The sequence below is a fragment of the Notolabrus celidotus genome, chromosome 16 (assembly GCF_009762535.1).
Source record: "Notolabrus celidotus isolate fNotCel1 chromosome 16, fNotCel1.pri, whole genome shotgun sequence".
NCBI classification, from domain to species: Eukaryota; Metazoa; Chordata; class Actinopteri; order Labriformes; family Labridae; genus Notolabrus; species Notolabrus celidotus.
In genome coordinates, this window is record NC_048287.1 from 15,117,494 (window position 1) to 15,141,923 (window position 24,430).

Below are 24,430 nucleotides of genomic sequence, written 5' to 3' on the forward strand. Positions count from 1 at the left end.
GTAGTTCAAATGGATTCATAAAATATAACTTATAATGTATCTATTTTATCACAAGATATCCCAAACTATCCAAAGTGCATCAATGGCAGAATTTTGCCATAACTCAAATCATTCCCCAACTAATTTCTGCTCCTTCCCTGGCACAGTATCTATAGATTAACATATAAAAGCTTGACAGCAAAGTGCAGTGGAGGAAATAAGAAAACTGCATGAATTTTTGTGATTGTAAGTAGTATTTTATTGGTGCTATGGTGCTTTCTTTGTTAAAAGTGGTGATGCTGATGGTCTGGTTTGCTTTCATAGCGCATAGTCATGAGTGTTGATATCATCATCAGTAAAGGACAAAAAATAAACACCATACAGTAACTTTAAATACAACTGAGTAGGCCTCTCCTTTCTGTTGGTTTGTTCTTGTACAAAGGAGAAAAAAAATGATTGCTCACTCATTAAAGTTTTCAGTGATTTGGATAATAAATCTCTGAGGATTTAGCATGCAGCTCTTACAGATAAGGATGGCTTTGTCTGAGTTCCTCTAGGAATACTACTAAAACTTACCCACGATGTTGTTTTCATTATTAGAGAAATAAAAGCAAGTGATTATATTGATTTCAGTTGTGATCTTTGAGCTGAACACTCACATGTTCTCAGTCATGGTCATTCATTCTATCAAAAGATAGAAGCGAAATCAACGGGGCAGAGCTTCACATGTCGAAAGCTGCAGTTTCTTTAGTGTCTACTTGAGGCTTTCTCCAAAGGCGAGTAAATCAGCATTAGGTGCTGTGTTAAAGGTCCAACTTCACAGGGGAATCAAACTGTTTACAGCCTGGTACAAAAAGCAACGTTGGTCTCTGTATCTTATCTAATTGTCATGGAAACTTTAAAAGGGTCAACATTTATATAACTAATCTGTTTACTTTTCATTAAGGCTAAAGGTTGTACATAGTATCAGCATTGGCCACTGCTGCATATGGTCAATGCAGAAACCAGGCTAAAGTGACAGGCACATTCTGTTGGCTGTGTGCTAGACATGAACAAAGCTAATACAATCACTTGATTTAATATTCTGCCTGTGTTAAGGTTGTTGTTGTGTTTTGGAGACATGCAAATATCAAACAAATGATATGGCTTTCTGTTTGTTACGGATCATATCTCACTCTCTAACTAGTCCTGCCAGTGGTCATCACCTCACTGGACTCTTTGGTGTGCATTACTTATCTACAAAAAAGGCAGGAAATAACCCTTTAAACATGATACATTTGACTGATAAAAAAGCAGAGAGAGATTTGTCATCAAAAAACAAAACTGTTTAATGTACAGGACTTAATCAGCAAAGAGATACAAAGTACATCTTTTTCCCCAGGGGATGCCAAAATCAATACTAAATGACAGTTTCTCACATAGCTTTAAAGGACAGTGTTAATGATCAACCCCCAATAAGTTATGCCAAACATTGCATTGCTGCTACTGGCAATTTAAAGCATTTCCCTTTACATCCAAATACAACTTAACTATGAATAGTTACAAAGACAGAAAATCAATAAAAACATCACCTAAAGAACCATTTGTTCAGATCAGGTACTACTCTGTAAACCTTGTTTACACTCAGAAAATTACAAGCCTGGCAGATAGCATGTGCAAACTCATAGTTCTCCTCAATAGGATGGGGTCTGGCGATGTAGAAATGCCGCCAATTAAAGTATCTAATATAACTGTTATAATCTTTATCCAGCTTCAGGAGGAACTCAGCCAGTTTCGAGGCACTCCTGAAGTCATTGACATGTATGAAGGCAGTACCCGGGATGAACTCTTCATAGTTTTGCCTCGATGGGCCCAAAACTATCGGCACGGTACCAGCTGCTACAGGTCCATTAAAAGTCTCTGTAATGTAGTCTCTGTGGATTGATTCCTCGAAGGCAATGTAGAACTTGCAGCTGCTGATAGTCAGGAAATAGTCCTCACTTTTGGAGAACTCTGCAGAGTAAAAGACATCCACCTTGATGTGTTTTACCAGCTCTCTGTAGTAGTTGAAGCTCTCCCTTGATTTTGCGTGGGGGCCACTGCTACCAGTAATCCAACAAAGTAAGCGTTCCTTCTTTGGGAGTTTAAACTTTTCATCTGTGTTCTTCCTGGCAGACAGTTTCCAGTGAGCCGGAATGTCTGCATCCTGCCTGTAGCTTAAAGTTAGATTAAAGAGGCCTTGAATGCCTGCTATCTTGCGCGTATTGGAAGGTGTGTCTGGGTTAAACCAGATCCACCTCTGAAACCTCGGTCTACGTAAGGTGGGAAGGTTGGAGAGGTCATCCTGGATGCCTCTGTGAAAAATTAAAACTCCATGAGCATCGGAGTATAAGGATTTATTATCTGTGAGATGGCAGTTGTCAAACCCGAAATGTGTCTCACAGATTTGCAAATCAAACTTCTTGTTTTCAGGCCAGAACCACAGCAGCATTACCGCCATGTTCTTCTTTTGTGTCTCTGCGGTGCTGTTTGAAGTTTTTGTTTTCACTGCTGTGCTTTGAAAAGTAGCTTGCTTTCCCCATGGCCCTGGATGAGCCATGGGAGGAGGACATTTTTTAGCTGGGAGTGAGTTATAGTACATCAAAAATAGAACCAAGGAAACAGGAGCACAGTTCCTTTTACACCTACAAGGACAGAAGAAACCTGCATCAAAATCAATGGTAATATGTTACCTCAGCAAACTATCAGCCGTTTCAATTCAGATATGTTATCCCAGACTTTAAGGAAGGGTTAGGGCTAGGAAGGAAAAAGTAATATGATCATACAATGTTTACCAAATAAGCACATTTTCTGCACTCTAAACCAAAATTTTTCATAGAGAAAAACTGTAGCATAAGATTCTAGAGAACAAAGAACACGTTCCTGTACTCTGTGTGATATAATTTACAGAACCCAACATCCATTCACCAATGAGCAAGCATTTGACAAGAAGAAAACTTTCAAATATCAGTCAGAAATCCAGAACTGATCAGATCCGTTATAGAAATTGAAACAGCCATCTGCTACAGCCAGGTGGGATGTGAATAGGCAGAGAGACGGAGAGAGAAAGAGAGAGTGGCGGAGAAAAGACACACAACCCGGCAGACAAACAAAACACCAGTTTTAAGAAAAGGTAGTGACAGCTCTAATCATAAAAAGCAACAAAGTGTAATACAGGCAGAAAGTTTTATAAAATGAATACTCACGTCTTCATCAGAGCTCAAAGTAAGGTTACTGCCAGGATTGAGAGCTTGTAGCTATTCTGCTACATCCAGACTGAACCTGCACTGGTTTTGCAAGTTATGACTGACAAGTAAAACCTGCTAGATGTCTTTTGCCCCTGGATCCCCTCAGATGTGTCATTTTACTGATGCCCCACCTACTCATAAGCCTAACCAGAGCTGGAACAGTCGAACTGGACAGTCAAGTAGGCCTATTTTGCTTGAAAAGACAGAGAATGAAAAGGAAACTTTGTGATGGATTTCCTTACCTTATAGCAGGTGCTAAGGAAAGGGGGAAAGCACAAAATACAAAAGGAACGATAGTGACACTCAAAGAATAGCAAGCTAACTAATTATAAGAGGTTGAATAATACACTCACAATGTTAAACGTGATAAAACATAATTAGCTTAGGTCTATATGAATTATGAAGGATAAATGTCAATATGAGCCTTTATGAGATGAATGTACAGATCGAATGTAAAAACAATCACACTGACTCCCTTTTTAAACAAATGGCAAACAAATCATGTTTTAACCTGACATATTTGCATCATCCTTCATTGTCTTCAGCTCAATGGCTTACCTTTTGCACTGAGGGTGTGAGCATTTACAAAGCACAAATAACAAAGGAAGCAACAGATGAAACAAGGCAAACACTGATAGCATTTCACTCAGTGCAGCTGGGTCATCTGATCTATGCACAAACAGACAAAAAGCAGTGAAGCACAGGTAAACCTACGAGATATGACTTCCTCTTCCACAACAAACACCTCTGAATACATGGTACATTAAAGTCACATTGACAGCATTGGGAAAAAAGATAATTGATTTTTTTTGTTGTAATGGTTTGAGTCTGTGTTTTATTGGTAGATGTAGAGATTGAGACCATAGTCGACAGTGAAGTTAGCCAAAACTAGGAAAATTGTTTTGTTCCAGCAGCTTACAACATGGGACAGGGGAATGCAACAATGTACCTATAGTTAAAATATGATAATACTACTACTACTACTACTACTACTACTACTACTACTACTACTAATAATAATAATAATAATAATAATAATTCAATTCAAAATAAAATATAGGCAAAATTATAGGTATATACACCATGTACATTTCTATCGTATGAATAGATAGTGAGGTAAGTTATTGCACAGATAAAATTGTGTCAGGTTATTAAAAAACATACATAGTGCAATGTAGATATGAGATGGTTACAATCAGTTTGTGGGTGTGAATCATAAATGATGACCAGGGAAGACAGAGACTTAGTGCAAAGTCACAAAGTAGCTTCCATGGACTGAAAAGAAAGAAGATGATGGATGACAGATGACTATTGTTGAGTTAAGAGGCAAAAGAAAACAGGAGCTTGGATACAGGTATACATCCACAGCAGGTGTGCAGCTCAAACTGAGTCAAGGGCAAAACAACAGCACCACCAAGTGAAGTTGCAAAACACAGTATGTCTTAAAAGTAGATTCCCAAATGTCCACTGTTACATAGTACAGTTTGAAAGCAAAACACAGAAGCAAGCCTTTTCAATTTTTACTTGATTTCATTAAAACAAGAACACAACATGGTACATGAAGGAACCACACTTATAACAATAAAATACTACATATTTTTCTTTAAAAATTAAAAAAATATTGAAGATTGTTTACTACTGTTAAACCAATGATGTATCATTTAATCATTTAACACTTTCAAGAAGATTTCAGTTTTAAAAATTCCGCGTATATATGTTCCCGCTGTGCTTTTTTACTATTCAAAGTAAAAATATGTACACACAGGAGCATAACATCTGAATGATAGCTTAATTTTGCTAGTTTAATTAATGATAATAGAGGGTAGAGATAAAAAGGATAGATGCTGTTCATTTGTATGCGTGCACACATATGCCTATGCTGCAAAAGTCAGTGCCCCAGTTTGGCTGCCCAAGTCCAACAAGTCTGGATCTGCCTCTTGCAGGTGTGTTTGAAAAATATAACACAGCACAATTATGAACTAACCCAAGAGTAATATGTAACATAATGCAAAATAAATCTGTTAATATATTTTCAGTCAATGGAACTCCTAATATTTGACAATAACATTTTTATTCTGTTATTACTGAAACCTTGAGATACTTGATTGGTATTTGCTCTGCCCTATCGGCCCTTAATGACTTGAGACCTGTCTTGGACTTGCCCATCAGAAACTTAAGACTTGACATGGACTTGTGACCAAAGACTTGAGACTTGACTTGGACTTACATAAAGTGACTTGTGCTAATCTTTGTTGTCATCACAGCAACACTCAACATGTGAAAGGAACAAAAATAAAGTGGGTTTCATTTTTAATGTTTAATAAACAATATCTGGGCATACATTCAATTAGAAACTGGAAGGATCATTAACCTAGCTTTCCAAAGGTTGAGCAATTCAAGCAACTTCAAAGACAAATGATCCACATTTAATTCTGTCTTGTGAACTGTGAAAAACAACAGGTTGTTTTTACTGGACTTCAGTAGTTTTACCCTGTCTCCAGTCCTCATGCTGATCTTAGCTAGCTGACTGGTAGCTGTTGCCACATGTATACTAAAGGTGATATTCTTTATAAACTCACATTAACATGCCAATGTTACACTCATGAACGTGATGACCCCTTCTTTGTCAATACATGATACAGGGAAATATTCAAATATATAAAAAAAAATAGTCTCAGAAAAAGTATCCAAGGTAAAATCAAAACAATCTTCAAAAAACTCACTGAAAAGGCAACATATCTAAAGCTGACAAAATTGTAAAATCATTCATTTAAAAAAAAAATGTATTTAAACTATTAAAATTAAATATTAAAATCCAGGATTTTCAGTCTTCGTGTCAGTCTGACTGCCTGCTAAATGTTGCCCTATATGTTGTAAAATACTTTCTTATTTAAATCACATCACAACATTTGATAATGCCTTCTTATCATCACAGATACATAAAATCAAAAAAATATTTTCAAACAGTAATCTTTGTTCTTGTCATTCGTTTATTATTTCAATTTTGTATGAGACCAACATATACAAAACACCCAAACAGGAACCTCAGTGTGTGTGTGTATCTAGACATTACTAATATATAAACACATTACAGATATATACATACAGCTAGCTGGCTGCTAGCTGTTGATTTAGGTTTACAACCAAATATCCTCTCACAAAACCTTCTCACTATGCCCAACATTTTTATTTACACCTGTAACATTTTAAGCCTTCTTGTCATTTCAGAGTGAATGGTTCACAATATTCAAATATATAACACGCAGACTCTTTGTATCTGTGTTCAGGGAACTCTTTAAAAGATTATCTGAATTTTATGAAGCGTACCATTTGAAAAGGTTGTGAACCACTCGGAAATTTCGGTCTCTAGAGATGTGGTCACAGGCGAGGCAGACGGGCTGAATGAATTCTTTCTCAATTGACAGGAGATGAGGAGTTACAGAGTAGAACTTCCTCCACTCAAAGTAACGCTTATATGCTGTATCATTCTTGTCCAAAGTGAGCAGAAACTCTGCTAGCGCCTTTGGATTTGGGAAGTCATTTACATGAATGAAGGCATCAGAGGGATAGAACTGCTCGTAGTTTTGTCTTGGAGGACCTAAAACTATAGGGATGGTCCCTGCCACAAGGGGGCCGTTTACCTTCTCAGTGATGTAGTCTCGGTGGAGCGAGTTCTCAAAGGAGAGATAAAACTTACAGCTACCAATGGTTGGATAATATTCGTCAAAACTCAACCTGTGCCCTGTGTGAGCTGTACCAAAAAGGTCGACTTTGATGTATTTGGACAGTTGTGCATAGTATCTTTCTCTTGCAGTGGCCCCAGTCCTCCTGTTTTTGTTACTGACAATCCAACAAACCAATCTGGTCTTATTGGGTGGTACATAATCATCTTTGCTCTCTGTTTCCCTGATAGTGACCTCATTCCTCACCGTGATGCCGGCATCTCTTCTGTAGCTCAGCGTTAAGTTGAACACATTGTCCATTCCAGATTTTCTCCCTGTGTTTGTTGGAGACTCCACATTGAACCAAATCCACTTCTGAAAAGATGGGCGTGGAGCTTTCGGCATGTTGTTTAAATTCCAGGTAATGTTTTTGTGGTAGAAGATGACTCCTTGTGCTTTGCTGTAGAGGGCTCTGTCAGCTGTCAGAACACAGCTATCAATGTTGTAGTAGGTAGAGCAAGCTTTGAGATCAAACTTCACACCAAGCGGCCAGAACCACAGCAGAACTATGGGCTTTTCGTTTGGATTCACGCTTTCATAATGTTCCACTTCAGCTGATGTTGATTGGCAAACATAAGATGGAGTCTCAAAAAACAGACAGAACGCAATAACGCAGAAGAGCCCAAAAGCAGCTAATTTGGCTAAGCATAGAGTTTTATTGGAGGTTGGCATCTGTGGAAAAAAGAGTGAAAACTGAAGTGAATATATGCTCTGTCCTTCATATCTTATACAGGGGTTAGCAAATATGGAACAGACATGTATGAGACAACATCACTCTTTTAACAGAGATACCAGTATGAAACATTGTCCCCACACCATGCTAGTAATCCGAATTACATTTTGACAAAGGTCCAAATGAGGATTTTGTTTCTTGCCACTCTACTAAATACACCTAAATACAGAAAGTATAGGGTTTCCAACATTTTTTGCATTGGTGGTTCCCAAACCTTTGGTAAAACCAAAAAAAAAAAAAAAGCAAAAATGTATCTTAGAGACTTTGAAGTTCAATATAACCTTCCATATTCTAGATTTTCAGTGAAATTTAGACAATCACTACTTAAAAAAAGTGTTCTTACCTTTCTGTAGCGCACAAGGCCTGCTGGGTGTCTCTCTTAGTTACTCAGAGGATAATGAGTAGTCTGAAGACCTTGCATATTTCTGTGAATACAGATGCAAAAGGGAAGAGTTCAACAAGAGAAACCTGTTATATGACTACTCTGACTGCTGAATGTATTTTCTTAAGTGTCCACATGACTCAGGAGACTGCCCCTGCAACCACTAATCCACATCTGTTAGTTATATGTTTCAATTTCAGATGACCGTGATAATAATGAACATGATCTGTCCTCACCCTTACTCATCCATATGCTGAAACAACCCAACCACCACATAAATGCATCCAAATAGAAAGAAAAAAAGAGATTTGCATACTGTGGCAAACCAGGAGAAACTGCCCTTCCAATCCAGCACAGAGAGCAGTCCCACAAACTCAGTCTGGGGGAGGTGAAAGAGGGAGTGTTTTTCCAAGTGCACGTGCTGCAGCCACTGGGCACATGGGACTGGACTCACCAGCTCATTAGTACCCCTTTTCCACCTAAGCAGTTTCAGGAGCCGGTGCTTAATTGAGAACCATTTTTCTTTTGTGATTTGACTGCAAAATAACCACAAGCAGCTTGGAAACGAACCCGCTAACTTAACACAAGAAAACACAAGACTGACCGATTTCTCTCTGCTACAGGACTCTTGTAAAGCCTTGCAGGAACTGTTGGCTAGAGAAGAAAAATTTGTTGAATTTCTTCCCCCCTCCCTTTACTTAGTGGCCCTGAAGGGCAAAACGCAACATTAAAGAAAACACAACATTTCACAAAACACAACATTTCACAAAACACAATAACATTTCACAAAACACAACAACATTTCACAAAACACGACATTTCACAAAACACAATAACATTTCACAAAACACGACATTTCACAAAACACAATAACATTTCACAAAACACGACATTTCACAAAACACAATAACATTTCACAAAACACAACATTTCACAAAACACAACAACATTTCACAAAACACAATAACATTTCACAAAACACAATAACATTTCACAAAACACAATAACATTTCACAAAACACAATAACATTTCACAAAACACAATAACATTTCACAAAACACAACAACATTTCACAAAACACAACAACATGTCACAAAACATGACATTTCACAAAACACAATAACATTTCACAAAACACAATAACATTTCACAAAACACAATAACATTTCACAAAACACAATAACATTTCACAAAACACAACATTTCACAAAACACGACGACATTGCTGAAAACAACATTTCACAAAACACAATAACATTACAGAAAACATAACAACATGGGAGATGGAAATAAAACCCTTTACTCACACTGTAGTTTGAACTGTGCTTTTGAAGTACAATATCTAAATTGTGGAATGAAAAGATGTAGAAGAGAAAGCTCTTCCAAGCAGCTCTGTGGTGTTGTAGACAAACTGCTGCTTTTCAGTCTGATGGTTCTGAGTTCAAGTCTGGTTGAGGATGGGTCAGCACAAGGTTAAGGCAGGGAAATTGTAAGAAGGAGGAAGGGACAGAAGAAGGATGAGGAAGGGAAGAGCAGGACCAAAAGCAATGAAGAAAGTAAATCAATGAAAATGAACATAACAAGGAGAAAAACCAATGAGAAAAGTACAGAAATGAAAACAGACATGCGGTATAAGGCATTTATATGTATATGTTGCTGTCTCTTATCAGTCATATGTATCAGTCTTCGAGAATCTTTGTTATCTATCATGAGAAAAAGCTGCATCAGCAGCATGCCGTTAAATACTTGGGTTGACACCTTAAGACATCAGCTTTTATTCTGTTATTTTATTTGTCTTTATTTGTCTTTAACTTTAACGTTTTTTTTATAAGTATGTATGCTATTAGATTCAATTTATAGCTTGGTTGCGTTTAATGTTTTCTTTTACTTTTCCATGTTTTTATTGCCTATTGTCAAGCATTTTGTTACCTGTACTGAAAAGTGCTATTTAATTAGAGTATTAATATTATTGGTTTTACTATTTTCAATATTTATTTTAAGAGACGTTGAGATGAATTTTAATCCAAAAGCTCCACACAAAAGTTTTATTTCCAAAGTTCCTTTATTGTTTTTTTTTATGCACAGACAAGTACAAAGTAGGTTCTGTGACACGTAACAGTAGGAACAGAGTTCTGTGACTGATGTTACAAAACACCACACTCAAGCTTTAAACAACCTAAACCTTTCATCTACATAAGAAAAAACAAGCAAAGATAAAAAGTCATATCCTCAATTAGTATGTTCTTCTTGTTATGACACAACCATGAACTATATGAGGAGGTAGAAGAATATGGAGATGGAAGAGGTGTTTGTTAGATTTTGTGTCAGGCTGTTCCATTGAAGACACCTAATGTTGTGTTCTTCCTCATCACCTTCATTTAATACTGGAATGTTTGTTCTTGTCATTCGGTTTTTATTTCAATTTTGTATGAGACCAACATATACAAAACACCCAAACAGGAACCTCAGTGTGTGTGTGTATCTAGACATTACTAATATATAAACACATTACAGATATATACATACAGCTAGCTGGCTGCTAGCTGTTGATTTAGGTTTACAACCAAATATCCTCTCACAAAACCTTCTCACTATGCCCAACATTTTTATTTACACCTGTAACATTTTAAGCCTTCTTGTCATATCAGAGTGAATGGTTCACAATATTCAAATATATAACACGCAGACTCTTTGTATCTGTGTTCAGGGAACTCTTTAAAAGATTATCTGAATTTTATGAAGCGTACCATTTGAAAAGGTCATGAACCACTCGGAAATCTCTGTCTTTCGATATGTGGTTGCAGGCGAGGCAGACGGGCTGAATGAATTCTTTCTCAATTGACAGGAGATGAGGAGTTACAGAGTAGAATTTCCTCCACTCAAAGTAACGCTTGTATGCTGTATCATTCTTGTCCAAAGTGAGCAGAAACTCTGCTAGCGCCTTTGGATTTGGGAAGTCATTTACATGAATGAAGGCATCAGAGGGATAGAACTGCTCGTAGTTTTGTCTTGGAGGACCTAAAACTATAGGGATGGTCCCTGCCACAAGGGGGCCGTTTACCTTCTCAGTGATGTAGTCTCGGTGGAGCGAGTTCTCAAAGGAGAGATAAAACTTACAGCTACCAATGGTTGGATAATATTCGTCAAAACTCAACCTGTGCCCTGTGTGAGCTGTACCAAAAAGGTCGACTTTGATGTATTTGGACAGTTGTGCATAGTATCTTTCTCTTGCAGTGGCCCCAGTCCTCCTGTTTTTGTTACTGACAATCCAACAAACCAATCTGGTCTTATTGGGTGGTACATAATCATCTTTGCTCTCTGTTTCCCTGATAGTGACCTCATTCCTCACCGTGATGCCGGCATCTCTTCTGTAGCTCAGCGTTAAGTTGAACACATTGTCCATTCCAGATTTTCTCCCTGTGTTTGTTGGAGACTCCACATTGAACCAAATCCACTTCTGAAAAGATGGGCATGGAGCTTTCGGCATGTTGTTTAAATTCCAGGCAATGTTTTTGTGGTAGAAGATGACTCCTTGTGCTTTGCTGTAGAGGGCTCTGTCAGCTGTCAGAACACAGCTATCAATGTTGTAGTAGGTAGAGCAAGCGTTGAAATCAAACTTCACACCAAGAGGCCAGAACCACAGCAGAACTATGGGCTTTTCGTTTGGATCAACGCTTTCATAATGTTCCACTTCAGCTGATTTTGATTGGCAAACATAAGATGGAGGCTCAAAAAACAGACAGAACGCAATAACGCAGAAGAGCCCAAAAGCAGCTACTATGGCAAAGCGCAGAGTTTTATTGGAGGTCGTCATCTGGGGAAAAAAAGATAACTGATGTCAGGTCATGTTTATTACATCATGAGTTGAAGCAATGACAGACAAAATGTGCAACCCTGATCAGCTGTTAAGGTCTGCAGGCTTGGAAAGAGACAAAAGTGCAATCAAACTAAAAAATAAGTGATTCTGATAGCCACAATGACATACTGTTTACTCAGGACACTATAAAAAGCCTTTATGAGCTGGCGTACAGTGAGAAAGAAAGAGACCAAACGGACCGTAAGAGAGAAGAGAGAAACTTCTGAGCAAACTCAAGAGCAGGAGAGATCCCAAGTTACCTGGTGGTGTAGACGTGTTAACTGTGAGCCAGAGCCTATATCCACTGACAAAGCTACTGGCTGACACAAGGGAGATTTGAAAACAACATTATTTCAGGATCTTTCTGGATTAGAAGACACCAGTGGCATAGAGCTGCAATCTGTATCACTCACTGAATGCCCGCTTTACCTACTTTCTTCAATTTTCAGAAGATGAATCTATAACTGTGTGAGCTGGAAAATGCTTAGTATTTGTTGCTTAAATTATGTACAACTGAGATAATTTAAAGATTTACAAAATATCAGTGCATCAGGCAAAAATCAAGTTGACTCATACATTTAATAGTTGACCAGTGAGCTTCTGGTGGAGAAACAATGGGCCTGATCTACTAAGATCCCAAATAACGAGCGTTAATTTGCGTGTGCAAATTATAATTTTGCACGTGTTTTTATACACGCAAACCTTTAGTAGATCGGGCCCATTGTGTTTGAAAATAGTGCTCAAACAAAGAAGCTTTCTTACAGTGAAGAGAGGTGTTCCAGCCTAGTAGGGGTTCTATGTGGCACAGGTTTGTTATTGACAAGATAAAGAGAAGAAGTGGTAACTGATGTCATGAGTTATTAAACTGTAACAATGCATGCTGCTGGAGCAGAGTGTTTCTGATGTTGATGACCGTGTCCTCATGTCAACTGTGGCAAAACCAAGCAGCAACCTCCAGTCTAAAAATATGAGTCCAATGTGGAAGTGCTAAAAACTGCAGTTCATTGAGGATCTGCTTAAGGCTGGCTCAGGAAGTACCGGAAACCACATACACACCAATTTAAAAAAGACGATCTTTACAGCAGAAATAAACATGTTTACGGCCTGGTACAAAAGACGAGTGTAGTCTGGATAGCTAATTTCTTGATCAGCACACACTGATCAGCACTACATTTTTTTCTAACTCAGCAATTTCGAAGATTTTGAGATTACCAGTCTTCCAATGAGAGGCACAGCTGACTTGATTGACAGGTGGGAACACTGTAGCTCTTGGCTAGGAGGCTCAAAGCCCACCTTTACGTCACAATCGCTCAACAGCAGCAATATGGCTCCCGCCACTAATTGGCCTGAAAACAGTGCTTCAGAAACAGATGGGTGACGTCACAGATCCTATGTCCATATTTTATACACTCTACGGACAAAACACACAAAAGCATGTAAACAAAACCAGCGCAACTTTAAGCAAGTTGTTTCCGGTAGACAGAAATCTTTGCTATGTGACCGCTGCTAAGTGTAATTTTGGTCAGCTACAGATCCCAGTAAGCTGCTCTTGGTATTATAAGCTACCCGGAGTCAGGCTCTGTGTACACGGTGTGTTGGCGTTAACACTTTAAGTGAGCAGAACTGGCACTTGGATGAACCTAACACCCGGGGATGATGGAGAAGTCAAAACAATCTGAGGCATTTTAGCTCAACCTGGCAAGATTTCCACTGTGCTGCTCAGGGCAGCTTCTGCTAGTCAGAGACCTGCCCTAGCCGCACAGCTAGCCGTACAATTAGCTGACTCTGCCCGGTGTAAGACTCTGAGATCAGAGGCAAGCTGCATCATTATAGCATATGCAGCAAGTTTTAAGTTATGAAGGGCTTTTACCGATTGTCTGCCCTTGTCAACCACCGTAGTCTGAAATTAGGGCCAAATTTTACATAAAATAGTAGATAATTATAAATTGTTAATTTGCCACTGTTATCATAGTAAACTGCACATGTAGGAAACCATGCTTGAATTAAAAACTTGACTAGTGTGGAAACAGTTGGAGGGTTGTGCTTGTCAAATGTTAAGTTTCAACAAATATTTGCATCAAATAAGGAAAATGAAACAGAAATAGATAAATTGTGAAGGACTCACCGATTGTAGTTAAAGATTACAATTTTTTTAAAGACAAGACACCATTGAAACCTATCACAATCATATCACAAAAAAATGCCTATTGTGGACTAACTGATGAAAAAAAAAATCTATGAATAACACTGAAAGGGAAACTCCCTAAAATGTTAAAAACCTGAATAACTCTTGATTCTGTTTGGAGATGGGAGCGCAGCTGAACAAAGAGCTTCTGTCTGACGTTTATTTTTGTGAATCATTTGAATGACGGCACTTTAATCCCTCTAAGAATGTGGAAATGTATGCCGCAAGTACCCATCATTTAAATTAAAAAAATTATTCTGTTTATTTTACAGAAGCAAAAACATTTTTTGACAAGTTGTTGCATGAAAATACCAAAGTACAGAAAGTAAGGGGTTCTATATATTTACAGCACATACACAGGCTTCTACTGTATATCTGTCTCCACCTATTCTTAATAAAACATACAACTTTTGCAGGAGATATCCAAAAAATGTATCCTCATGATTTCAGAATTCAGCAAAAACCTCAGTATTCTTGACTTTTAAAGAAACTAAGACTGTCACTACTGAAATGGGAGAAGTGTTCTCACCTTTTCGGAAGACACAAGGGCTGGATGTCTTCTTCTGTTGCTCGGAAGCTGATGAATGAGATTAGACTCCTGGAACATTTCTGTTAATGCTCATTTGCATATGGGACGACCCTCCTGATTTCAAAAAGCAAAACCTGTTGAGCAGGTCGAATGCCTCTTTATAGGTTTCCACATGACTCTGTAGACTTCTGCTGCAACCATCAAACTACATCTGCTATTCATATATTTAATATCATGGTGATCACAATAGTACTTAACATTTTTAAAGTGTATATCAATAAAAACTGCTGACATTTTCCAAAACACATCTTTTGAAATAAAAGGATTACACTTACTATGATTTGTCTTCACCCATGCATCCATCCACTGAAACAACCAAACCCCTTTAAACAAACATGATTACAAAACAAGCAAAAGCAATTGTTCACCACTGACACACCCAAGTCAAACCTGCACTCAAATGCATACAAAAAGAAAAAAAAAAATACTTCTCATACCTTCTTATGGAGCATGCATGTGAAACCTGACTTGTAGACAATGTAGATAACAATTGCAGAGATTGCACAACGTAGTCACACAAGAAAGTCTTTAAGGACAGAGTCTGCTTTTAAAAACTGCCAAACTGGTTCTCCAGAAAATACTGTTGAGGGGCACATACCCTCTAAAGAGTGCTTAGGAGAGATTTATATTGTTACTGTTTATATACACTCACTTCCCACTCCATTGCCATTCTTGTTCACAGCCTCGCCACCTCCCATTTGGACTATTGCAACTCCCTTCTGTTTGGCCTCCCCCACAAAACCTTCCATAAACTATAACTGGTTCAAAATTCAGTCGCCTGTATCATCACACGCACCGCCTCCATCCGCCACATCACACCAATCCTACAACAGCTCCACTGGCTCCCCATCACAGGCCGGATCAACTACAAAATACTTCTCCTCACCTTCAAATCCATACACAACCTTGCCCCTCCATATCTCTCTGACCTCCATCCATACTGCCACACCCGTCCCCACCCTCAGATCCTCCTCCTCCATCCACCTCACTGTCCCCCTGCTCGCCTTGTTACCATGGGGAGCAGAGCCTTCAGCCGCTCTGCTCCCCAGCTCTGGAACTCTCTCCCACCTGACCTCCATAATACTGACTCACTCCCACATTTTAAATCCAAACTCAAAACTAATCTGTTTAGACTGGCTTACTCCATCTGATCACAACTCCACTGTCCATTCACTTAAAACTTTTAAAATTGTATTTTATTTACTGTTTGGTATTTAACCTCTGTTTGTTTTAATGTTGTAAGGTGACCTTGAGTGTCAAGAAAGGCGCCTATAAATAAAATGCATTATTATTATTATTATCATTATATAGTAATCAATAAAAAAAAGTTATTTTGTCCATTGTTGTCACTCGATTTAAAGTCAGGGGGTTGTGCAATCTCTGCATTGTTTTTGCAGCGGAGGCTGAGCTTAAAGAACAAAGACAGATCAGAGTTTTATCTACCAGTGTCCTCACATTAACAGCAAACACTTTATTATACTTAATCCACTTTTTCCTACCTGAGATGGGTGGGGCCCAGTAGCTCCACAGGTACCCTCACATCTGTACCCAGTAACTGTCATTATTTCCTGACTCTTAAGACCAGCCTGATACAGGAACCATGGCCTGTATCAGGCTGGTAATAGGGTTGTCATAAGCTCTGTTTTGGGGTTTTTGAATGGCTTTTTAACTTTTTTGAAAAAATACAATCAACTGACATTAAAACGATTGCAAAGTTACATAAAGTTGAGCGATTATACTGATTCCTTGTTGTGTGTTTGCGTCCTGGTCTTCATTGCTGTTGCCGGCTTGCACAGCTTTTTTGAGGTACACTTGACAGACATGTTCCTGTCTTGTCCCTCAATGCATAAGGCTGTATTCAGTAAGTCAAGCAAGGCAAAAAGAGCAAAAGAACATAATGAGCTACAGATACAAACTATAGCATTGATCCTCACAGCCTATCTGGCAAGAAAGGTAAACATGCATCCCAAAATGTCAAATCGTTCCTTAAAGTAAAAAGACTGATTGTAGCAATGTTCTCATTTGTGTGATAGCAAAAATCAGTGGTTGATCTCAAAACTTTCCCCCTATGAAATGATAGATAGATAGATAGATAGATAGATAGATAGATAGATAGATAGATAGATAGATAGATAGATAGATAGATAGATAGATAGATAGATAGATAGATAGATAGATAGATAGATAGATAGATAGATAGATAGATAGATAGATAGATTTTGTTTCACTGAGTGGTTTCACCATTGATACATTAGCTTTACTCATTGACTGCAGTGTGTGAGTGGAAATCATATCCATTGCTAAGGCTAATATACTATTTATAGAGGCCATAATGTTTTCTGTTGTCTTCCTGTTGCACTGTGAAAGCTTGAAAAGGAAACGATTCAATCTCTGGCTCATTAAAGCTGGGTTTCATTTTGACTTTGGATAACCATTCCTCTCCTCTGCTCGGCAGTGTTACTTGAAAGAAAGATTGCTGTAACTCATGGGTTAGGTAAGAAGAGCTCATACCAATTCTGCGTATCCACACATGTATCTCCTGTGTTGTCCAAAGGCAGAAGACATATTAGATTTATAAACTTCTTTCCAGCAAGGTAAGTGGATAAAGGGAAGAGTTAGAAGGAGGTGCCTGGAACTACGGAGTCCCCAGAGGCCCATTATAAGCTTCTCGGAGGTGCCATCCACTCACTGCCAGTGTGGCTCTGACTCATTAGGAGACATATGTCTGCTGGCTCATAATGAGTGCAGCGTTGGGCAAACGTCAATCTGTCATCGCTCCCAGGAGACGAGAGGAGTGAGGGAGATCGAAAACGCTGTGAGCCACTTGGACATTTTTCTATATGCCAGAGGCTTCACTTTAGATTCAAGTTAGACAATGACTGTCATTGTAGTGTATCCCATACAGACTGAGAATAATTGACATGAGCCAACACCATGTTATCTAAATCTGGATTTTTACTACTTTCAGCTCATTTTTTGTAGATTACCCTCATTCTCCTTACTATACTTGAACCGTATTGTTTCAACTCAGTGATGCGAATTTTCAATAATCGGCCCTCTAACTAGACGGCATCTGCTCAAACTGACCTCTAAAGCAGGGAAAAAACTGTGAAGAAAATTATACTTAGTATTTTAAAGATTTTTCTAATTCAATCGGAATTTCAGATTCTCTTGAAAACAATCTATCATGTATTCATGTTTACACTTTCTATATCTCTTAGCTTTACTACCTCATTTTTGTATTTAATGACTTTCACACATTACATAAAATATGGATTAAAAAACTAATGCCAAAAATGGTAAAGAACCAACAGAACAAATCCCATCTTGTTCCCATTTCTTCTTTTAGTCTGCCTGTTTTGCAGGAAACAGGACAGCTCCATTGTCATTGGTCCCTATTTTTGGTTGTCACTGTCATAACCTGCAGACTATGAACACGGTTTCTTGAGTCCTTGCTTGTTGGTCTTTTTTTTTTTTTGACATGCCTGATGGTCACCAGGAACAGATGCCGAGGACTTGCCTCGAAAAGGAGAGAAAATAGACAGTGGTAGTAGCAATAGTCTTCAGGAGGCTGTTAAGGGCCTGTGTCCTTTAACCCTATTTTTGGTGATGGCAGCACCAACAAACTAAATTTCATAGAACTTCTTACCAGCTCTTACTGTTGCAGTTAAAAAAGATATCCCCTGGCACTTTCACTTCTCCAAGTAGTGACTGTTCAGTCTGTTTAAAATGCTCTGTATACTTTATATTTATTGACATTTTAAGATAACTTGTGATCAACTGATAAAATGTGAGTAGTACTATTGGCAGCAGCCATAGATCATAGAAATGGTAACTTTTAAAAGAGTGTAGTTAGTTTTTCCTCTGTATGAACCTCTGCCATTGTTGTTGACATAGTTAATATTAGAACTCATGCTCTGTCTTGATATTGATTGGTCAGTGACAAAGAAGTGACAATGATGAGCATGATGGTACTCCAGAAGTTGAACTATTTTCAACAGAGAGAGCTCTAAAAGTGGCGACAACAAACAGCTAACGCCAAGGACGTTTTTTTGCTTAGGACGATGAGTGCTGATTAAATTATGTCAGCGTAGCCTCTAACAGAGCACAGAATGAACTTGACCACCATGAAAAGGATGTGTATCACCTGCCTCTACAATGTAAACATGCAAACATGCGCTACAAAATTCTCAGGTACCTCAGCATGATGCCCAAGTTGCAATGTCACAGGGTCAGTCATGCAGATGTATGTCGTTGAAGATACTTTATAAAAATATAAGTAACACAATTGCAAGTCTGAAGTTTACTGTCAAATTTTATGAAGAAACATTTTGCGTGAGGGAAAAACCTGTGATATATTATTTTGTCTCGTAGGGGTCAGAACCTTTGTCATTCAAAGACCCTATTAAAAAAATGTTGTGGAAAAATTTCAATTGTGTCAATGTACATAAGATGTACTCTGCATCCCCAAAAATATCACATCAGTTTTTCCTACTTTCCTGAAGCCATAAAGGCGAGGCAACTTGCCTCAATTACATAAAATGTCCTTGCTCCCGAGCTGTCATTTTAATGCAGTCACTCAAGATGATATGTAAGACAGCTGCATCATTTGTCCGTTGTGCCTTAGCCATCATTTCTTGTTATGATCTCTGTCAGTTAAGCAGAACACTTTTTTTTAAAATTTTATTTCAAAACTTTATTTTATTTTATGCAATGCATGAAGGAAAGCAAACGCTTCCTGGTAAAGCTTTGAGGAAGGACTCCTAGCAATTAATCCCTTTTGGAAATCTCCTAAGCATCTGTGATATAAGCAGCTGTGTGCACTTTTCAAAATACTGCATTACAATACTCAAGCCATAAGACAGTTCCCTCTTTCATAGATGCATATGAAACCCTGCCATTTTGCCTTTATCTGACCTGGAACTGTCCTTGATACCTGATTGTACTCGCCCCATAAATGAGTTAACATCATCCTCATCACCCAAAAAAATAAAAAAATAAAAAACAGCCCCTATAATGTTAAAAAATGCTGTTATAAATGATGTTGATGTTCTGATGTTCCTTCAGAAGCTTTTAAAAATCCCCAAAATACATCCACTTCGGAAAAGCTCCAATCCACCAAGTGAAAATGACAAAATCTGCTGAGATGGCTCGATGTCCTTTCGTCCATCAACTGTCAGCCCATGAGAGTCCCATCCTCTGCAAACTATCTTTGGCTGAACAGCATGTGTTAAGTTTATCTTTCTGCTCTGTGTCTGACATCCAATTATCTCCTGAGTTGCTACTTATGAGGTGCTAATAGTAAAAAAAAAAAAAGGATTGGTTGTCACAGCACTTTGGTAAGTTGCAAATGACATTTTATTGAAAGCCAGCTCCAGAACCACTTTGAGTCAGGATGCTCGGCCTCAGAGCCTCAAGATGAAATCGTGTTTGTTTATGCGATAACATTTTTATAAAAAGCTTTCCCAAATTTGGAAAGCCTTCCGTGTTAGTTTTTTGGCTACAGCAGAACAGCAAGTGAAACACAAAGCTATGTCAGTCTTTTCTTATAGTGAAGCCATTTCAATTATTAAATCCAACCTCGGTTGAATAATCTTAAAGAGCAATTTTACAGTTTTACGGATGGACGGTTTAATCCACCGGGTGGAAAAAGTTTCAAAAACTTATTTTTTCCGTGGCTCAGTGGCTGCTGCTGCAGTCTCACCATGTGCAATGGTTGCAGATCGATCTCCTGCTGGATTTGTGATTCCAGCTGCCAGTTTAGTTGGAAAGACTTGATAGGATTTTTTTTTTTCCAAGATTTTTTATTGATTTTTCACATTTTAACAAAAGAGACAAAACAAAACAATGGCCGCACTCTTTACAGTAGAAAGACCACCAGAAACAACCGCTGGTCAACCATTCAGACCAAGACATATAATGTTCCACCATCCAAGCTAGGGAATCTTCAAAAACAGACAAGAGAATAACAAGCAACATTCACAATAGTTACCATATCAGTAAAAGAATAATAATAGTAACTAAGAATGTATATATGACAGCAAAATCAGCAATAGCCGCACTATTACCAAAAAAACCCAAATACAAATACAATGACTTGATAGGATTAAGTTGATTCTTGGAGATTTCTCCCCTTTTCTGCTCTGTCAGTGCAACATGCAGAGGTAAACTTCAATGTTTTTGAAATAAGCCAACATGATTCATCAGGATATAATAAGATATGATATGACATGATATGATATGCTGTTGGGGTCTTTAACAAACAACCTTGTATGCTTGGGTTGCTGTTGCTGCTAATGAAACTACCACTCTTATGTGTGGAAGTCTGCTTGACTTTTTAAAGCTTGCTGTTTGGGCAGCTCTGTGATGATGCTAAAGTTAGCACGGCAATGCATTCCAGTGAGAAATTGATTTTTTGCACATGTTGACTGTAATTGCCTCAAGAGTTATACAAGAATACTGTTTTGTGTGAGGAATATAGAACCATACCAGCAAAAGAATCAGTCAGAATAATGTTACCACTGCAAAATAAAACTTCACACTATATACGCAAAAAAGTTTATAACAGAAATAAACATACTTCACCACAACACACAAACACGGGGCACTATAACAACTTAAACCTCTGCATTAAAAACAAAAAAAGAAGACACACAGGCACACATACACTCTCAAAAAACAACCAGACATCAGAGATCTACGCAACACTAACATAAACCCAGGTAATTAAGAAACGAGGAATGTTTGGAAGATGAAGAAAAATGGGAAGTGCAGGAACAGATGAGTCATTTGCCCTGTCATCTAGTGATGAATTAAAATTTGCATACACATATTTTCTATCAATAAAACAAAATGATGATACAACACCTTAAAACTTTTAAAACTATTTGGGTGAAGTTCAGATCCGAGAGCTGAACTTATTAGTGTATAAATCAATAGTTCTGACAGTATCTACCTAAAACAAGGGTTTGTAAAACTCAAGGCACACGCACACACAGTATCTACTGTAGAGCCCAGTAAAGCCTGATAGCGTGTGGTTGTGTGTCCAGATGGTGTCCGGCTGTGACTCCTTCTGTTCCATGGAAAACAGTTAGAGGGCAGATCTGTAGCAATCCTGCTCCAGGTGACTACTTTGAAGTCAAACATTCCCATCAACCTATTTCATAATTTGGAAAAAAAATCCCTTCCCCTTCTCAAGAAGTACAGTTAAGAAAGTAGAGATTGTATTTCACCTCCCTCTGATGACTTAGGCAAATTCGCATGAACCTGAAAAGAGGGTGTGTGTCAGTATGTACTTCTATGTATATGTGTGATTTAAAAAAGAGTTAGGTTGCCAGTAAAAGAACAAGAAGGGAAGGGTCACCTGAAAAGCAGCATAGCAACACAAGTCTAGGACTGTAAAGATGAGTGAACACGTTGCTACAGAGGGATGAAGGAGAAAGGAGAGGATGAAAGAGGAAGAAGATGAGGGGGAGATGAAGAGAGATTGCGCAATCAATCGATGGGTTCTTAGTGTGTGAGCTCTGACAAAGACAACAAATTCTAAAATCAATTCATCCTCTAGAGCTCACAGAGAAGAGGCTCTTATTACTCCTTTCCTTTACGATTTTACATGCCCTCTGGTTCTCCTTCAGTTTCTTCTTCTGTGGCATCCACTTAGGGCCTGATCTACTGAGATCCCAAATAACGAGCACTAATTTGCGTGTGCAAACTATAATATTGCACATGCTTTAAGTGGGCGTGTTGTGGGTGATCTACTATGATTGCGTGCTTAATTGATAACAAGTGCAAAAGTGGTGCGTGTTGTGACTGCCTGTCTACTAAATCCAGGTCCACGCAGTTGTAACGGAATTTGAGCTCATCAGCTAACTTCTTTATTGCTTCTCAGCACCGTGCATTCACCGTACGTCTTAGCGTACATACATGTATACAACACTTTCGGTTTCTGTTGCAATGCATTTCAAAGGCTGTTTCCGAAATCGCCTACTATACTAGCAGTACGTACTGAGTTGTCCAAAATTCAGTATGTAGTAAGCAGTATGTAAACAAGAGCAAAATCTGCAGTAAGCCAAAACTCCCCGGATGTCTACTGATTCGGGAAAATATCTCAGCATGCATCGGACCAGTCTGCCTCGCGTACTGTTTCCCACAATGCACAGCACTGGTTCTGCCTTTTCTTTTTCCTTATTTTTTGACGGGGGGAAATCCGTTTTTGGGTGCTGTGAAAGTTATTAAATTACATATAAACTACTTCCTAACTTTTTAAATCATAAATGGATGCTAAATAAGCATTTTATTTATCGGCGTCACCGTTGTTTACCTCCGCTTTCCGAAAACCGGAAATCCAGCGACGTCTGGCTCAGCATGCTGCATGACAGATCGAACAGAACAGTCATACTATATACTAAATTCAAACGCAGTATGTAGTACGCAATACCTACTGCCTACTACATTAGTAAGTAGTATGTAGCAGGCCATTTCGGAAACATAATAAAGGTTGTATGTATCACCAAACATTACAGTGCGGACCGCCCTATTTTAATGAGGATCTTGTGTGCGCTACCGCTGTGCCAGTTTGCACCTGCCTTTCAAACGTGCTAAATATAGACGCAAAAACACTGCCCGCTATCTGTTTCAGGTTTGATAAATCACATTGCGGGTGCTAAATGATTACATTTGCATCTGCTCCTCCCAGCATTTTGCTCATTCTGATAATCTGCATATATTCTGCATATTCATGAAGGCAAACACGGTAAATGGCTTGCGAGTTCTATTTTGCTAATTTGACAGACGCAATCCTCAGTGCTCCCTGTAGGTTCATCAGCTTTGCGTGTGCTATTAAGTTTGCACATGTTTTTACACATGCAAACCTTTAGTAGATTGGGCCCTTATGGTGTACTTTCCTGTTGAAAATATGTTCAAGACTGTTCTAAAAGTGAACATATTTTACAAACTAATGTATGAAAAAGGAATAACATGAAGTGTTTGCGAGTGCAAGTGGAGGTGGATTCAAATCAGCCAATGAGGCTGCTTTGAGCCAATGATTCGGTTGAATATCAATGAAATATGTCGGTTCAAGGGGTTGTTGTGCCGTCAATATCAGAGCAGTCTCCTTTTTTTAGTTTTCTACTCCCAATATGTTGTCTCTGAACCTTCTGGTTAGCATCACAACATCAGCCCATATCTGTGCACTTTATGATGCATTGAAGTTATCTAGCTGCTTGGACCAAATTTCACGTATACTATTGCAAAATGATTTATGAGAAATTCAAAAATAATCTGTGTCAGCCAGTAAAGTAGAGTGGTCGAAAAGTGATCTTGGAGGTTAGGCATAATTTCACATTTTCTTAAAGTCTTAAAGCAAATATCAAAGTTGAAATCTCAGTTGGTCCACACTGGGACTCAAAGCAGCAGCCAGCACCCCTCTGTCAGCTCTGAAGAGGATGCCAAACTTGCTGAGCACACAATGATACAGTTTTGGATTTTGAAAGTCAAAGGTCACATGACTGGCTCTATTAAATAGTCCTCCTGTGCCAACAGAAGGTCACAAACTCAGACTACTTGCTTGCACAATAACATGATACATTCATCTGTATAACAAATTATTATATGTGCAAAGGTTTAAAGATGGAGAACACTTAACTTTCAACTTTGAATACAATGCCATGTGAGCTTTTAATCACTGTCAAATCTGTACAAAAGCATGAAGCCAAACAT

General features: G+C 38.4%; 3 protein-coding genes across 5 annotated transcripts; all 3 read right to left on the minus strand.

Moving 5' to 3' along the window:
* Nucleotides 1-1,362: 1,362 nt before the first annotated feature.
* Nucleotides 1,363-2,557, minus strand: LOC117828320 (4-galactosyl-N-acetylglucosaminide 3-alpha-L-fucosyltransferase 9-like). The gene has a single exon (XM_034705360.1). It carries the CDS (start codon nt 2,555-2,557, stop codon nt 1,547-1,549), a length of 1,011 nt encoding a protein of 336 aa, XP_034561251.1. The 3' UTR covers nt 1,363-1,546.
* A 3,715-nt stretch (nt 2,558-6,272) lies between these two features.
* Nucleotides 6,273-8,466, minus strand: LOC117827969 (4-galactosyl-N-acetylglucosaminide 3-alpha-L-fucosyltransferase 9-like). The gene is made up of 3 exons (XM_034704875.1): nt 8,399-8,466; nt 8,044-8,125; nt 6,273-7,639 (listed from the first exon to the last, which is right to left on the minus strand). Exon 3 carries the CDS (start codon nt 7,637-7,639, stop codon nt 6,560-6,562), a length of 1,080 nt encoding a protein of 359 aa, XP_034560766.1. The 5' UTR covers nt 8,044-8,125; nt 8,399-8,466; the 3' UTR covers nt 6,273-6,559.
* Nucleotides 8,467-10,126: 1,660 nt separating this feature from the next.
* On the minus strand, nt 10,127-14,705 carry LOC117827970 (4-galactosyl-N-acetylglucosaminide 3-alpha-L-fucosyltransferase 9-like). 3 transcript variants are annotated; one of them, XM_034704879.1, is made up of 2 exons: nt 14,654-14,705; nt 10,127-11,897 (listed from the first exon to the last, which is right to left on the minus strand). In XM_034704879.1, the coding sequence occupies exon 2, from the start codon at nt 11,895-11,897 to the stop codon at nt 10,818-10,820; it is 1,080 nt and encodes a 359-aa protein (XP_034560770.1). In that variant the 5' UTR covers nt 14,654-14,705; the 3' UTR covers nt 10,127-10,817. The 3 variants fall into 3 exon arrangements, with proteins under 3 accessions (XP_034560770.1, XP_034560769.1, XP_034560767.1); XM_034704878.1 differs by lacking the exon at nt 14,654-14,705 and adding an exon at nt 13,152-13,196; XM_034704876.1 differs by lacking the exon at nt 14,654-14,705 and adding an exon at nt 12,200-12,210.
* Between the last annotated feature and the right edge of the window lie 9,725 nt (nt 14,706-24,430).

Bases quoted from the DNA above. Each gene is read 5' to 3' on its own strand.
- LOC117828320 (XM_034705360.1), bottom strand. From the start codon at position 2,557: ATGGCTCATCCAGGGCCATGGGGAAAGCAAGCTACTTTTCAAAGCACA.
- LOC117827969 (XM_034704875.1), bottom strand. From the start codon at position 7,639: ATGCCAACCTCCAATAAAACTCTATGCTTAGCCAAATTAGCTGCTTTT.
- LOC117827970 (XM_034704879.1), bottom strand. From the start codon at position 11,897: ATGACGACCTCCAATAAAACTCTGCGCTTTGCCATAGTAGCTGCTTTT.